This window comes from Anoplopoma fimbria, chromosome 16 (assembly GCF_027596085.1).
Source record: "Anoplopoma fimbria isolate UVic2021 breed Golden Eagle Sablefish chromosome 16, Afim_UVic_2022, whole genome shotgun sequence".
In the NCBI taxonomy this organism is placed as follows: Eukaryota; Metazoa; Chordata; class Actinopteri; order Perciformes; family Anoplopomatidae; genus Anoplopoma; species Anoplopoma fimbria.
The window spans coordinates 14,646,462-14,663,173 of record NC_072464.1 but is presented as its reverse complement, the minus strand read 5'-3'; the positions used below and the strand labels follow the sequence as shown (position 1 = coordinate 14,663,173).

The following is a 16,712-nucleotide window of genomic DNA, read 5'->3' as shown; positions in this document are numbered from 1 at the left end:
ATATCAGGTAAATTACTAGGTTACTGTTATTTGTTTGTGAGTGAGTTTAATCCCCATATTAGATTGATTCATTCATAAACAACAACTCCAACAGTAGGATAATGCGAGGTCTCACCGTGGGTAATAACAGCTCCACTTCAATGACGAGCTTAAAATTAAATGGTTTAATGTTTGGCATAGGTATTGGGACAATTTTAGGCTTTGGGTGTCTGAACATCTACCTAGAGGGTTGTTTTCTCTCTACTGATGCTAATCTCACCAACAGTTGACATGCAACGTTGCGCTGCTAATTTCAGAAGATAAGAAACTCTTGCAAAGCACACTTTAATAACATATTCTCATTTTAAAGAGGTTGTGAAAAGAAGAAAATACTACCGCCCGAACAGGGACTTGAACCCTGGACCCTCAGATTAAAAGTCTGATGCTCTACCGACTGAGCTATCCGGGCTCTGGCAGCTCAACCGGAAGTGCTCAATATAAAGCGTCGGAAATACAAAGTCCGGACCCGAGTTCGACTCCTGGTACCGCAGGTCTATACATGCTGGCAGAGGTTTTAGGAAACACTTTGGTAACTAATTGTATCATGCCTTGCTTTTCAGAGCATACAATTGAGTCCGAACCCTGCAACTCTACGGTTGGTTGATTTTAATGTTACTGTTAATTTGCATAATGCGAAATACGTTCACATGAAATTAACAAATTAATGTAAAGAAACTTCTGTGGCAGCTTGTTAGCGTTATTAACCTATTTCTAAAAAAAATAATGCAACTGTAAATAAACGTTTTGTGATTTATTTTTTTTTTATTCCCCTCTCCAGGAGCCGATCAGAGAGCTGCAGCATGGCATCCAAGAAACCCTCCGCACACTGGCGGAGGTGAAGCAAGAAAGACTGCGTACCGAAGAAGAAGTCAAACTAATGTAACGATACCGATATTATAGTCCGTGTGTGTGGTGGTGGTTTGGTGAACTTTTAGGCCTGTTGAATTTGGTCCCTCGGGATGAAAATGGAGAAAAACACGAGTTGGTCTCCACCTGCGTCCTCTCTGTGACGTGGGTGCCTACGTCACTCGGTGGTTATTGGTAGGGGGACCAAAACGCTGTTATAGCTTTAACTAAATGGCAAACACGGGAAAACACACTTAGTTTAGTTTAGTTTAGTTTATTTGCACAATTGAAAAATATAAAAAAACAATATTGATAAATGATGATACAGTGCAGGAAGAGGCAGAAAGCCCACTGGGCTTATTTAAAACCTCCACCTATATAATATTTAAAAATAAAATCACAATACTATAACGAATATAAAAAGAAAATACATATGGTATGAAATATTGGTAACTTGATCTTATACAGTCGTAGGTTTGGCCCATGTGTGAATGTGTTTAACAGTACAAATTTGACTTTGTCCAAACGACCGTGGCCTAATTGGCAGTTGCCAAATCAGTTTTTACAAACATCATTGAAAGCCAAAGCGAAGGACCACGTTTATAATCTGTTTAGCTTATTATTTGTTTCAGTATATATACATAGGCTTAAATTAATCTTGAAGGAAAGCTCAATGGATGTTTATAGGTCCAGAAACACTGTCATATTTGGCCCCCTGACTGTTTCAATACCTCCCCAAAAATCGAAATAATATACATTTAAACAACAGATTCCATCTGTGAGGGGAAGTACTTTGCATGAATAACTGAAGTTATAAAAACCCCCAAAACAATGTAAACAAATGTCGGCTACTTTGAAGCACTGTTTGGGATCAGCAAGTAAGAGAAGTAGCATCAGCTCAAGGCTACCACTAATAGCTATCAACATGGGGAGGTTGTTGAAATCACAAATGTGCTAAAGCAAAAATGTGGAGACTCTTAACTTTTTAGTCAAGACGAGTTGCAGGTCTTCAAGCTTGAATTTTATTTGCTAATCGAGTGTGATAGAAGTGAGTCACCTGATCTAGTGCCCATCTCTGGTAATATGCAGCATGCTAACCAAATGTAAAGGCCCATCCACATGGCAATTATACCTTTTTCACAACTGACATTTTTACTTTTGATAGCAGAGGAATATTTTCCTGGCCCCTCAGTGGTGGAATGAACTCCCCACTGACGTCAGGACAGCAGAGTCGCTGCCCATCTTTCGGCGCAGGCTGAAAACTCACCTCTTCAAGAAGCACTACCCTGAGCCTTCCTCGTAGCACTTATTGCATTCGTATTAGTTTGTTGCACTTATTGTATTCGTATCAGTTCGTTGCACTTATTGTATTCGTATTAGTTTGTAGCACTTATTGTATTCGTATTAGTTTGTTGCAATTATTGTTTTCGTAGTAATTTGCTTCTGCACTATACTTTTGCTCTGGTTTATGCTTTGAGATGCTTGTTTAAGAAAGGAGATGCACTTATGACTTCTGGTGACTAGTAGTTCTCTTGAATACCTATGTTGAATACACTTCCTGTAAGTCGCTTTGGATAAAAGCGTCTGCTAAATGACTGTAATGTAATGTGATGAATGGTGAGATTGTGTTGAGATCATATCATACAGTTGTGACTTTGTCTAATTAGTGCTGTTCTCATTTGCAGTGCAGTAGAAACTGTGCGTAGACTGGATCTGATAACAGAAAAAGGAGAAGTTGCTCAAGCGTTGGTGGACCTGGGTCATCTGCTACAAGAGGAAAGGCATCTTTCTGAACAACTGAATGGTCCAGCCTCTGGGGACAGGTAAATGTGCTGTGCTCTGGCATAGAGAGAGTAACCTTGCATGAACCAGAATTGTTGCCCTATCCAGAGTGATTTCACAATATTTATTGTCTTTCGGGAAACAAAGGAATGATTTGCTGGAAAGGAGTGAGGGCGTAACAAACAAAGAAGAAAGCCTTGCTGCTGAAATTCAGGAGGTGAATGAGCTTCTGACAAAGATGAAGGCTCGTAATATGGCTGGTAAGGGGAGCTTGGAGTAAACTAAACTTCGATTCTAAATACAGTTATTACAATTTGTAATCTGCTATTTTTCTTTGCCAACAGCACAAGCCATGATCCAAGCAACAACTGACAAATCAAAGAGTAATCAAAGCAAACCCAATTGAATCCAAAATGTAACATTTGTTTTAAAGATTACAGCCATGTTTGTTTTATGTATAACGTGTATATGTTTTGTTACACCTAATAAAATGTTTGACTTCATCTTGTCCCAGAGGCACTTGTATTTAATAGCCCAGCAGGATAGCTCTCTGGATATGCATATGGACATTTGGTTTGTTAAAAACAAAAAGCAAGTGCTAATACTCAACTGTCACAGTGGCTGTCAAACCAGGTAAATTAATTTTATTTGAAAGGGGCTTGAATACTGAAGAATATGAATATCCTTCATCTAAAACTAACTGGGCCACTGATACACCTGGTTTGTTTGCCTGTCTAACTATTACAGTGCTAAAATCGACTTGCATAATGTGTCCTGTCTTTAATAGTTGAGTGGTTTTGCTACACAATAATTGGCCATGGGTCAGAAAACTCCCCATTCATTTAAGACACACATAATATACAGTATATTTTTGTTTGTATAGAAACATACAGCCCCGTGCATAGATATACACTTCTGTTGATGATGCCTTTCTCACTGTGCATACAACGTATTATTGCTTATAAAAAAGAACCACCTTCCCTTTGTATAGCCTTACTATTTAACAAGAAAAAAGGGACCAAACTCATACAATGAATAAGAAAGCTATGTTCACCAAGTAAAATTTGCAGTACCACAGCATATAAATACATTGTTCCAAGCTAAAGTTCATTTTTTTAACAATTACGAAGTAAACGTACAAAGGTATTCGCATCAAAATATACTTAAAGAACCAAAAGTAAAGTTATCATTGTGCAGAATGGCCCATTTCAGAATTACTGGATTGTAATTAGTGATGCATTCTGGGTACAGCAATTGTATACTGCAGAGTGTGGGTAAATGACTTAACTACTGGGTGTTTTAACGTATGATATTAAATCACAATCTATTAGTTATTTATTTTTTGCATTAATAATCAAAATATGCAAAGTCCCTCTAACTAAAGTGATCAAATAAATGTTATGGAGTAATAACATCTGCTTCAGAGCAGCAGAGTAATGGAAATACTCAACTTAGAAACAAGTATGTTAAAATTGTAGCCTACTTACAGAGTAAATGTACTTATTTATAGATTCATTCATAGAATTCGCTGTGGATGCCTTCGCGTTGAAGCTTAATTGTCGCTTTCGGGCTTCCGTAGACATGTTATGGGGAAGCACAGTAACACAACGTTAGCATTTCTTTTCGGAACATATTTTTATGGTAAGTTGTTTGCTATTTTTAAGTTAGTTAACTGTCACTTACACTAGCTGTAATATACTACAGCACCTATTATTAAAAAGGTAGACTGGGCCACTGTTTAATGAAGATAATGGATATTAGTCACTACTACATGTGGCGTTCAAAGACCAGCAATCGTTACATCAGCTGAGATAACGTCAGCTTTCAGGCTGCTATTGGTTTGTACGCTGTTTCCAGCTCATGACAGCAATGGTGTAAGAGCTAGGCTGAGCTGTTTACTGCAGGCTAGTAATTTAATTATGGTGGCAATATCAGAAATGTATAGTTTTGATAACTCTTCTTATGTCTTAACTTAAGCAGGTCAGTGAGGTCCAGACCATGACGACTGGTCCCGAGCACCGCTCCGTCTTCCATCTGTCCCCAGATGAGGAGGCTCTGATCGGACTGAGAGAAGTCAACTCCGTCCTGAGGCAGGCTGTAAACACAAACCCAGCCTCAGAGGGTATGTATGAGTTGTAGCTGTGGTTTGTGTAGCACTTATTGCATTCGTATTAGTTGTTGCACTCACTGTATTCGTATCAGTTCGCTGCACTTATTGAATTCGTATTAGTTTATTGCACTTATCCTATTCGTAGTAGTTTGTAGCACTTATTATATTCGTATTAGTTTGTTGCAATTATTGTTTTCGTAGTAATTTGCTTCTGCACTATACTTTTGCTCTGGTTTATGCTTTTAGATGCTTGTTTAAGAAAGGAGATGCACTTATGACTTCTGGTGACTAGTAGTTCTCTTGAATACCTATGTTGAATACACTTCCTGTAAGTCGCTTTGGATAAAAGCGTCTGCTAAATGACTGTAATGTAATGTAATGTAATGTAGTAAACACCGTCATTTTTGTCTGTCTATTTGAGTCTAACATGAATATGCTTCCTCATAGAGTTGGTAGACAAATCCCCAGAGGATGACAGACAGCGGGAGTCCAGCCTGGTTAGAGAGGTGTCAGACAAGATGGTCTGCTCAGCCTGCAAATGTCCTTTTATTAGTCGTGAGGAACAGGTGACAACACAACTTAACCTTTGCTCTAGTAATAAAATAAGACCTGTCAGTGTGCTGAAGACTTTTACATGGTTTTTAATTTCGATAAAACATTGTCTTTACATTTCAGACGGAGCACTACAAGCTTGACTGGCATCGCTTCAACTTGAGACTAAAGATTTCGGGAATGCCCACAGTCACAGCTGAGGAGTTTGAAAGGAAGACTGGAGATGGTGAGGAAACCAGAGTCCTACACCTAAAGAAGAGCCATTGTATAGTCTGGAACAGTTGATTGATTTTTAGTTATTGCTTTACAGGTGACATGTCCAGTATCTCGGGCTCGGAGTCGGATTCAGAGGAAGAGGACTCAGATAGTGAGAGTGGAGGAACAAGCAGCAATGTCACTGGCACTGATAATGAGAGCTCAGTTGAAACCAGTTTATTTGCTGGCAGGCATTCTAACAAGGTGGTTTTCCAGAACTCAGCTGGACAATATCTATCAGTGTACCGCTGCATTCTGCAGCGACAGGTGAGGCTCAGCAGATACAGTACGGTGTGTGATGTGTACAGGACCAGTCAAAAGTTTGGACACACCTTCTCATTCAATGGTTTTTTTTCTTTATTTTTATTTTTTTTTTCTACATTGTAGATTAATATTGAAGACATCCAAACTATGAAGGAACACATATGGAATTATGTGGTAAACAAACAGATGCTCAACAAACCAGAATATGTTTTATATTTTAGATATAAGGTGTGTCCAAACTTTTGACTGGTACTGTATGTTAACATATATTTGATTTTATTCTAATTTCTGTTGAATTTTCTGTTCCTGTAATATGTCAGTCAGATGATGAACAGGAAGCAGAATCCCTCCTGAGGGCCATAAGTAAGAAGACTGTGTGGGTCATCCTCATGACGGGTGGAGGCCACTTTGCTGGCGCTGTATTCCAAGGGTGAGTGTGAGCTGAAGGTTTTTTGGTTTGTTTGCTTTTAGGCCCTTAGATTACATGTTATGGCTGGAATTGTAAGTGGAAAAGAAGGATTATTACCAACAAAGAAAACCTGGAAAAGTCATGGAATTTCAAAATCTCAATCATGGAATAAGTAATAAGTAATAAAATATAAAAAAATAATTAAATTAATTGTTACAGTAGTCTTCTGTTAGTAATTTTTCCACATAATGAAACATAGTCCTGACTTTATTTTCTGTAGCTATAGACGTAACGTTTCTTCCAGTATCGCACGACTTTAATGCAGTAGGAATACACTGGTAGTGCAATCATGTTCGGTTTTTGCACTGGTCCTTGAACGAGTTCCAAAACTGATATAAGTGCTTGTGAAGCTATTTTTTATGAATAAAGGTCAATAACTAACATTTGGAGTAAAGTATATAAGTCATGGAAAGGTTTTGAAAATCTTGTCCTTCAAAATGTGTGGGAACCCTGTAAAAGCCAGCTCAGTAGTGTGTGAGCATCTGATTAAACACCATGTGTTACATTACAGAAAAGAAGTGCTTCAGCACAAGACTTTCCACCGCTACACAGTCCGAGCAAAGCGAGGCACCGCTCAAGGACTCAGAGACTCTCAGAACCGCAGTCACACGCCTAAGTCTGCAGGAGCTGCTCTGAGGCGTTACAATGAGGCGGCGCTAGTCAAGGCAAGGTTACCCTTCATTTAACGTCTCTGTCATGTCTTCATGTCTTCAAACTAATTCAGCTATGACGTTGTGTCAAATGGCTAAAGAGTGTGAGTGGGCCTAGGTGCTGCTTTCCTACAAAAATAGTTTTCTCTCTGTGTAGACATTACTTATTCCAAAAGGAAAATCTGAGTGAGCAGTTGCATATTGTCAAAAGATAACTACCAAAAATTGCATGCAACTCTTTCCTCGTTTAACACATATTGCTCATTTTATTATTGTTCAACATATCAATTTAATAGATTTTTATAAATGAATACAATTCTGAGTTTTAAAGTAAACCATGTAAAATGTTTTGATGTAATCCATCCTTCAGAGTTTTTACCTGCAGTGTATTCTACAACTTAATTCTAAGGTGAGGTACCAAGTTTTTCACACAAACAATTGTATAACATTTTGCAGGACATTCAGGATCTTCTGGTCAGCTGGGCTGAAAACTTGAAGGAAGCCTCTGCAATATTTGTACGAGCTCCCAGCTACAATAAAAGCATCTTTTTTGGTGGTCGTGCAGCTCCGTTTGACAAGAAGGATCCCAGGATCCACACACTACCCTTTCCCACACGCAGGGCAACCTTTCGGGAGGCACAGAGGGTACATGAGGTACTTTCCACCGTCCATGTTTATGGTAAGCTGAATTATATATCCATGGAATAATGACATGTCATTTGCTCATTGTCGTACAGCCAGGGTATAATCAATACTGTGCACAAATTATCTTGTTGCAGGGAAAGACACGGACATGTCTGCAGTCTTTGCTCCATCTAAGAAGGCCTGGAAAAAATCAGTCAAACCCACAGCACAAATAAATACAGATCAAGAGAAAGGTAAGCTTAAGAGGTTAACATGCCCAGTGTGTACACTATGGGCTTACATTCTATGGAGCTCAATGTGGGTAAAATACCATTACTAAATCTAGAAGTTAATGTATTGCTGTTTCAACACAAAGTTTATTTACTGTACAGTTTGGTATTACAGCACACTTCCTTTATTTTTGGCACCAGCAGATGAAAACCATGATAGCTCTGGTGAAGAAGAGGGTGGAGACATTCAGCTGGAGATGGTGGAGGTGACAATAGGAACTCTGGACCTCAGGGAGTCTGAAATCTATCCCTCCAGGCACAGGAGAAGAAGGAGGAGAAAGAAGGAGGAATCCAAACTGCAAAATGAGGGTAGGGCTGGTCCAGGGTGTTGTCACATAGGTGCCTGTAGCTACATTACAGCAACCCAAGCAATGCATATTTATCACATAAAGGTTCTACAAGATTTATGAAATTTCACATCCATGTGTGACAGAATTGAGTCACACAGAAGCAGACGATCAAGAAGAAATGCCAGAGGCTACACCTGCAGAAGATTCCCCCAAAGAGACACAATCAAAGCACAAGAGGAAGAGGAAAGCACAGAGTAAGAAGCAACCAGAAGGTGAGTAACTGCTTCTTTCCCACTATTGTTCATCATGTTGTACCTGTTACTCCATTTTGCAACTTGCCACCTCTGTGATATATATAGTGTTTTAGATACTTATTATTAAGCTTTCTGTGTCTGTAGAAGTCGTTGATGAGTCGTCAGAGTTTGGCCTGAGGGATGAAGTGTTCACAGCCTGTAAGGTTGGGGATGTGGACGCTCTACGTGTACTCCTTCAGCCACCTGGAGAAACGTCACAGAGTCAAGACCAGTTGGATATGAACCCTTCTGATGTCCCTAGTCCTCTGACTCTCCTCAATCAGCCCATAGACTCGTCAGGGTTCACTTTGCTGCATGTTGCCTCGGCTGCTGCACAAAAGGAAGTGGTCAGGCTGCTCCTGGATGCAGGTGCAGACCCAGCCTGCAGGTATAACAATTATATATTCAAGTGTCGTAAAGGTTAACATTTCTGTGATATTTTGCAGCAATTGTAGTGAAAGCAGTGATCTTAACCATTACTTCTAAAATATATTCCTTTACAGGGATAACAAAGGGCAGACGCCATATATTGTCGGCCCAGACAAAGACACAAGGAACGTCTTTCGTAAATACATGGGTGAGAATCCTGACAAATACGACTACATCAAGGCACAGGTAAGAATGTTCAGTCTAACTTTGACGTGTATGCCATTAAATACAAGCAGAGCACTCATTTTATAACACTTGTTGCACCTCTAGGTTCCTGGGCCGCTAACGGCAGAGATTGAATCCAAAAAGACGGAGAAGAAAAAGGCACAAAAGGCAATAAAAAAACAGCGAGAAAAGGAGCAGAAGGAGGTAAAGAGGAAACAAGAGTTGGAGGCAGAGGAAAAGAAGAAGTTTGCATCTCTGACTGATCGGGAAAAGGTGAGTTAATGTGTATTTATCTAATTATCAGGTGATGTTTTTTTAAAACGTCTTAAAACTGTTTTTCTTTTGTTGTTATAGAGAGCTCTGGCAGCAGAGAGGAGGTTAGCAGAGCAAGTAGCTGCAGCAGGAGTCGGCCTATCTAATGTCAAGTAAGTCCAAAAGAGCCACTCTCTCATTGAGCTTAGTCATAAAGTAATTTAAGACTTTATATCAGGGAATACTGTAAATGCTTTTTGACGCAGAAATACAATGTGTGTTTTGTTTGTCTTTGTCTCCAGGAGATGCTGGTTTTGTGGAGAGTCTCTGCTTGGGAAGATCCCATTTCAGTACCTAGAGTATTCGTTTTGCACCCCTCGCTGTGTCCAAGAACATCGAAAAGCCCACGCTCCCCCAGGCAAGACCTAACACCCAGGAAATCCATGTGCAAAATCTTGGTTGGAAGGAAGCTGCCTCATTAAAACTAAGTCGAATTGGGCAGCCTTGATAGAGTTCTAATATGGCTGTCTTGCCAATGTGCTAGATTCATTTATAACTCAAAACATGCATTTGAAATATTATTTTTATTATGTCAGATGATCTCAAGACAACTGGAAGAATAAATTGTATTAAACATAATGAATGTATAATTTATTCACAGTATCTGCAACTATGGAGATTAATAATAATTAAACAAATGCAACAAAAAAAAAAAATCCAATACTGTTATGTGGTCATATTTTCCACTGGTGTAAGTGTATCCAGTTGATGTTGGATTGTGATGATTATGAATAAGCTACAAATGAAACACTGAAATCTGAAGTTAATGATGACACCAAAACAATGCTGATTGTTCACAGGCTTGCTTTATTCAGATATTGGCACGAGCATTCCTTCAGCTGAATGTTGGGAAAATGTTGTGTTATTCAAATCTGTGCGCTCCGTTAAGTCTTTTCAGCAATGACATCAAGATGAGGCCTGTCCATGAAAAGAACCCGTAGGTGTGCTGGGGCCCTCTCCAGCTCCAGCACTGTGATATTGTTGGGTAGGGTGGTGCTGAGCAGGGGTCCAGGGATATAAAGAGTCTGTTGAGGGCCCCTTGCTGGCCAGTATCGTCCCAGATTCATACCATTAATCCAAACCTGACCCTGATATTAAAAAGGACAGAATGATAAGGAATCAATTTTTTCCCCCTGGAATAATGATGTAAATCTGCATAGGAATTAACAACAAAATCAACATTACCTTTGTCCATTCATTGAGCTTGAGAAAGGTGTCCCAGGCCAGGCCGTTGGGCTGTAAGGTCCCCATGTACAACACTGGTCCAACTGATGGGTCTTTCTGAGGGACGGGGAAGGACTCTCGACTGTCTGAATGAGGCCATCCTCCAGCGATGGCTCCATCAATATCCAAAGGATAGATAGTCCAGCCAGTCAGTACATCTTTACCCAGGATCAAGTTGCTCAAGAGGCCCTGAAGTACATACATTCTGATTAATAGCTTGTTTAATACTTTGTTTAAGTAATTCAGGCTATCATGGTTTTAGGGTTTTTGGTTGGTCACGAACTACACCTGATACTATGGCTATATCAATCTTTACGGTCCTTTAAATACCAAAGAATATTTATAAATATTTGTTTTAATATACAAAGTTTGTCTATTTGACAAGTAATGAACAGATAAGTAGTCTAATGTTAATATATGTCTCTGCAGTGAAATAGACGGCGGAGGTCTAACAGGGAGTTATAGCACTCTGGCAAATTGAAGAAATATTTTTTAATTGTGTACACCCCATCATATACATCTTGAATACTATCCTTATTTAGATTGACAACGATGCTTTTAGGTAATTTTTCTTCCTCAAATGTGCAAGCCTAGTCTTAGGCAAAGGGTAGGAATATAACCTATTTAATACTTTTATACTAATTAATTCTTCACTATTTGCCCGGTATTTATGAGGTCAAGAACATAAAACAAAGACAGATTTAGCAGTAATTGGATTCACACACACATCATTGAGGTTTGAAGAACCCTAAAAAATGGTAAAGTGATTGTGTGTGCAGAAAAAAAAAAAAAAGTACTCTACAGGATTGGATGTTGTTTTCTTGCCTTGAAGTCATTGATCTTGCTGCCAAAGTTCACCCTGCCCATGTTCTCAACCAGGATGTCCACAGTGTCCCCCTGCTGTCCAGTTAGGTTCATCACAAGCACAGTGTCTCTCTCCAACAGACCCTGGAAAACCTGTCAACACAGACACACACTCAATGAGTAAGGACATTAAACAGAACAACAGGAAGAATTATTATTATTTTTAACCTGTGATGTTTTCTCTATACCTGACCTGACAAATCTGATTGGCTAGACAACAAAAGTTCATTGTGAAGGCTCACCCCATTGACGGACACATATGCACGGTCATGAACCCCATTCAGTGGAGAGATAAGTGGCGTAGGCTCTGAGAGGTCCCGGGGCAGCGTGGTCCGATAAAGCATGTATCCATAGTACTGAACACAATAGACATGACAGGTTGAAGGCACAATAGTCTAGAAGTTCTCCATGTTTCAAGAGGTTTAATGCCACTACAACACTAGTCCCCCCCCTGTTGTTGCCTTTTAGACGGACACACTATACCTGTTTCATCTCTTCAAACGTCAGAGGATACTGGGATTTCACTGGCCCGAGAGGTGAGAGCGTGTTTAACAGGCCGCCGATGTTTCCCACCTAAAACATAGTCCATTATTGGCATCAGTAACAACCTCTGGCTCTTTATTTTGCACTTCAAAAGCTGGAATTATTTTACCTTTGTCAGGGTCACAAAGCCATAGGCAAACTTGGGGGTCGCTGGTGGCATGGGGCCAGCGGGAATATCTCTAAACTGTATAGAAACAGTGATGCATTTATCATATCTTAGACATATGAACAAGTGTAATCAGGACATTATCCCTGGATGGGGGATTAAGCTATTAAGCTACCTGCTTAATGACATCTCTGATGGCCAACAGCTTCTCTGTGGGGTCTCCTGCCTCAGACAGCGGGGCATCGTAATCATAACTAGTCACTACCGAGCGGAACCTCGTGTCGTGATCGGCACCTTCGGGGAGTTAAAAAAGGGATGAATGCACCACAATCTGTGCCTTTATCTTTTCTTTTTAAATCGTGTGAACAACTGAGGTACTGATTATGAAACCAATGACTTTACCATTCCAGTAGCCAAAGTTAGAGCCTCCTTCAAACATGTACCTGAGAGGAGAGAGGGGAAGATTGTGTTTCTTAGTGGGGAAACTTATTCTTCATCACATAGACAGGTGCTTTTCACCTTTTAGGAGCAGTTTCAACTCAAACTGCCATTTGATGCATCCTTAAGAAAAGGCTAGCAATATTCTATAATCATTTTTTTGACGATAAGAACATCTAGAAAATGGCAGGAAATTTTTGCAAGTTTGCGAGTGTTAGATGAGACCTACATGTTGACGTTGGCCCCCATGATTAGCATTTTTTCAAGCATTCTGCTGACCTTCTGCCCATCAACCACGGCATGCTGATCTCCCCAGTGGTCCAACCAGCCGGTGTAGAACTCGGAGTTCACCTGTAACATCATTTTAAAACACTTTACCATCATACGCTTGGTTTGATGAGTCAGTAATAACTGCATCTTAAGATAAGTGAATTTATAACTAACCAGGGGCCCTCGAGGTTCAAACCGTCTTTGCAGGCTGAAGGCTTTAGTTATGTTGGTGTCTGTATGAGGGGATAAATTGTAGAAATTGCAACTTTCCTTATGAATAATTGAAAATACATCTTGTTAATCATTTTCATACGATACCAACCTGTGCCAAAGTCCACTGTGGCATATAATCCCTCCAGAGACCCGCATGTCATTTCTTTGTCTGTGTTTCCATCAGTGGTGAACAGGACTGTGTCTTCACCCAGAAAGAGGCGAAACAGAGTACGCAGGTGACGCATGTAGTTGTAGTCACAAGCGAAGTAACTTCCATACTCATTCTCCACCTGTATTCAAGGAAGATGAATAATTAAAACTATATTATAAAACTGATTCATACAAAACGTAACCACAACATGCTCTACCTGGACGGTAATGATGTTGCCCCCGTTGATATACAGCCAACGCTTCATTTTGGGCAAAAGAACAGCAAGCCAGTTGCTGACTGCCTGGAGATAATCTGTAACAGCGGAAAATCAATGACATATTACTATAAAAAAACACAAACACATACAGTAGGTGCAGTGGTCATACCTGTGTCAGCTGTGCGAAGCATGATGTTTGGTTTCTGAAGTAGCCACGCTGGCAATCCACCCTGAGTAGAAAGACCAAACATCACTGAAAGAATACATCAAATGAAGCATAAGTTTTTAGACACTGTCCTAAAAAGGTATCAATTATTGTTCTTTGGGGTGTGATGTTGTTAACAAATTTTGTTACTACAACTGTTCAAAAGCTCAATTTCTCACCATTTCCCACTCTGCACAGATGTACGGTCCGGGACGCAAAATGACCAGAAGACCTGTCTGATTGGCCAGATCCAAAAAATGTTCCAGATCTCGGCCCCCTGTGAAGTTCTGGACCCCCTGTACCGGTTCATGGAAGTTCCAAGGCACATATCTGTGTGGAGGCAGAATAAATGTCCTGTAAAGAAGCAGCATACCTAATGCAAAATATGCAATGTGTTGAACTTACACTTGGATCGCATTGAGTCCAGTCATGTACATCTTTACGAGACGGTCCTTCCAGTAGTACTGAGGGATTCTGGAGTAGTGAATACTGCCTGAGATGTACTGAAAGGGCTTCCCATCTTTGAGGAAACAGTTGTTTTGGTAGTCTATAGAGAATGATCTTTCTCCAGAGACCTGCAAGAGATGGCATGGTATCCAGAAAGATGTTATGTTAAAAAAAAGCTTAAAGTTTGTATTGACACAAATCTCTATTAAATACAATCAGTGGTGGAATGTACCTGGTATTTACTTAACATTTAAGATTAAGATTTTGAATGCAGGACTTTGACTTGTACACTATAGTATTGCTGTTTGTATTTAAGTAAAATATCTAAGTACTGCACTGCATACAGTGTGGTATTTATCACCTTCAATCTGTCTTCAGGGGATAATATTAGCATTAGAATAGATTGTACACTTTAAATCGGTTCAATAATGAGTTCAAAGAGTTATAAAAAACAAGATAAAACGGAAAACTGTTTCTACTTCAGCTGTTTTAAATGTTCCAGGAACTACAGATCTGCTGCTGATCATGTGACTTTTTCTATAATTAAAGTAACTTTTAGTTTCTTCCTTACCAAGTTTCCACTGAAAGATAAACAAGCGAGGTTCACTGCAACGAGGAGTAAACCAGCAGCAGCCATGTCCGCTGCCTCCCCGCGATGCCTTTACTTTAAACTAGTTCATCTCTATTTTGCATTATGCTTAAACTGTTTCATGTCTGTTATTGTGTTTATGCTGCATCGAGCAGTCTGTTAAGCAGCACCATCAAAGTCCTCTTAAAGCACTGTCACGTGATTATCACTGGACCTCCGCAGGGTCCTAAAGACCGAAGGGTTCCCCTCCATTCTTGTCCAGGCTGCTTGTAAAAGTTCCTGCTGCTCTGCATGGTTGACCCCATTCAAGACACAAATGTCATAGTTTGTCCTCTTTTTGTTATTTTGGGATTGAATAACAAATTTCTCAAATTTCACTTTGAAATAATTAAAATAATTTCACTTAAAACTACAAAATGAATGTGTTTACAGTTTGACCATCAGATGTCACTGTTCACGCCAAACTGATTGACAATTGATTTAATCTAGATTAAGTGACATATTAATACCTCTGCATATGTTCAGCATGGTATAGAAAGCTGGATGAAGTATCCATACATCTCAACAACCCATGTTAAATAATGATGAAATAGAATTAAATGAAATAAAAGTAGGCAACTGTGTAGGGAAAGATAAAAACAAAGAGCCAGCATGTGATGCAGTGCTGTCACAACATGCTATACATTATGTAGGTTTAGAACAATTCCATTGTGTTTGGCATGGCAGGATAACAAAGCAGCCAGTTCAGGAATGGTTTTGCTTTATCATAGCTGCAGGACTCGGCCCTGTCCCGTCCTTCTTTTCATGTTGTTTGAATGACAGTGTAATGGCAAATTTAAGTTTTAGTTATACTGTGTGATTTATATTTGTGTATGTTTCAAGATGTACTGTGTAAAGGATTTATGTCCACAGGCCAGGTTCAGGGAGGTAAACACCTCTGTACAAAAGGTCTTCTTCTTCCCCTTTGACCTTCACACCTCCCTCCCTAACCTATTCCTTATCCTAGGCGCCAGTAGATATACTAAATCAGAACAGAGTCTGCAGTCACTGAAATATAGACTTGACCACCCTGTCCTGTTTTGTCCTTTATATTAAGAGTGTGAAGCCTTTCCTATCAGTGCATTACTTTGCGGGCTTACCAGTGCATACTTTGTAGGCTCTGTGTGATCCTGTAAACCTCTGCCTCTTTCTTGCAAGAAATAAAATATCACAAAGACACTCTTTGTCATTTGATTGTTATTTCAACGCTCACTTTGGACTCATCTCGGGACATGGATAGATAGATAGTATTGTTTTCCACCACAACGGTCAAATGTCAACCTTTCATCATAAACCTCACATATTTATTTAAAGGTTCAAGGCACTTATAATACCACAACCCTGGCACACTCTTATTTTGTGATGAGATGGTAATGTTGGTGTGATGATTTAAGTACATTTGCAGTTAGACTTCTGATAACAAGTGAATGTCACAGTCACATTCTCATATAGAGCACTAGGTGGCGCTTCAATACCTTAATGAGAACTGAAGTGAGCTGATGAAAAGTCAGTCCTGACTGAGATGAGACAAAGCATTTTTTTTAAAGAAGAATTGTGCTTTTATATTAAGCTTTATTTTCTAATTCTATCTACAAAACTGATCACTTAAGCAGTAAAACTGTCTTTGTCTTCTTCACTTAAGTGGTCATGAAAGCATTTTTTGCGCCCATTTAATTTATTTTTTCCAGCAAAAAAAAGCTGTCTTGTCACTACATCTGTGGTGTGTCTAAGAGTCCTGATTGTAATGACCCACTCAAAGAAAATTTAAATTGCTTCCAACACACATTGGCGCTGGCCTGCACATCATTATGGTTCTTGAAAGCTCTTAAGTGGTAGTTAACTGGCTGATGCTGATTAGGAAAAACAATTTCTAAAAAAACAAAAAAAAAACAACAATCTCTGTCTGTCATGAAAACAAAAAGGAGTTGATCTTGCTAATTTGGGTTAATAATGACTGTATCTGCCTGTTGGCCCGTCATTGTGGTCATATGTACACACACATACTTTTCCCGATGCTCTTACTCTTTTTCCAGACC

General features: G+C 39.5%; 2 protein-coding genes and 1 non-coding gene across 7 annotated transcripts; 1 reads left to right on the top strand and 2 right to left on the bottom strand.

Moving 5' to 3' along the window:
* Window positions 1–375: 375 nt before the first annotated feature.
* trnak-uuu (transfer RNA lysine (anticodon UUU)) lies at window positions 376–448 on the bottom strand. Its single transcript has one exon. It is a non-coding gene; the product is annotated as a tRNA-Lys (tRNA).
* A 3,777-nt stretch (window positions 449–4,225) lies between these two features.
* ankzf1 (ankyrin repeat and zinc finger peptidyl tRNA hydrolase 1) lies at window positions 4,226–10,009 on the top strand. 5 transcript variants are annotated; one of them, XM_054615496.1, is made up of 16 exons: window positions 4,226–4,308; window positions 4,648–4,789; window positions 5,225–5,343; window positions 5,453–5,555; window positions 5,640–5,851; window positions 6,169–6,278; window positions 6,829–6,982; window positions 7,424–7,646; window positions 7,747–7,845; window positions 8,023–8,190; window positions 8,315–8,443; window positions 8,570–8,852; window positions 8,968–9,079; window positions 9,164–9,331; window positions 9,413–9,483; window positions 9,613–10,009. In XM_054615496.1, the coding sequence occupies exons 1-16, from the start codon at window positions 4,306–4,308 to the stop codon at window positions 9,737–9,739; spliced, it is 2,223 nt and encodes a 740-aa protein (XP_054471471.1). In that variant the 5' UTR covers window positions 4,226–4,305; the 3' UTR covers window positions 9,740–10,009. The 5 variants fall into 5 exon arrangements, with proteins under 5 accessions (XP_054471471.1, XP_054471469.1, XP_054471468.1 ...); XM_054615494.1 differs by having other exon boundaries at window positions 4,243–4,308; window positions 4,645–4,789; window positions 8,026–8,190; XM_054615493.1 differs by having other exon boundaries at window positions 4,243–4,308; window positions 4,645–4,789.
* Window positions 10,010–10,147: 138 nt separating this feature from the next.
* On the bottom strand, window positions 10,148–14,793 carry glb1l (galactosidase, beta 1-like). The gene is made up of 16 exons (XM_054615256.1): window positions 14,620–14,793; window positions 14,007–14,176; window positions 13,781–13,931; window positions 13,566–13,626; window positions 13,397–13,491; window positions 13,138–13,318; window positions 12,990–13,048; window positions 12,775–12,896; window positions 12,510–12,550; window positions 12,283–12,401; window positions 12,111–12,185; window positions 11,942–12,031; window positions 11,701–11,814; window positions 11,420–11,551; window positions 10,556–10,783; window positions 10,148–10,458 (listed from the first exon to the last, which is right to left on the bottom strand). The coding sequence occupies exons 1-16, from the start codon at window positions 14,683–14,685 to the stop codon at window positions 10,255–10,257; spliced, it is 1,908 nt and encodes a 635-aa protein (XP_054471231.1). The 5' UTR covers window positions 14,686–14,793; the 3' UTR covers window positions 10,148–10,254.
* Window positions 14,794–16,712: the final 1,919 nt, after the last annotated feature.

Coding starts and splice junctions, on each gene's coding strand:
- glb1l (XM_054615256.1), bottom strand. CDS start 14,685: ATGGCTGCTGCTGGTTTACTCCTCGTTGCAGTGAACCTCGCTTGTTTA. Junction 12,402..12,509: donor TAACTTTGGCTACTGGAATG/GTAAAGTCATTG, acceptor AACTCCCCGAAG/GTGCCGATCACGACACGAGG. Junction 11,552..11,700: donor CATATGTGTCCGTCAATGGG/GTGAGCCTTCAC, acceptor CTGTGTTGACAG/GTTTTCCAGGGTCTGTTGGA.
- ankzf1 (XM_054615493.1), top strand. Junction 4,790..5,224: donor CACAAACCCAGCCTCAGAGG/GTATGTATGAGT, acceptor GCTTCCTCATAG/AGTTGGTAGACAAATCCCCA. Junction 8,853..8,967: donor GGTGCAGACCCAGCCTGCAG/GTATAACAATTA, acceptor ATTCCTTTACAG/GGATAACAAAGGGCAGACGC.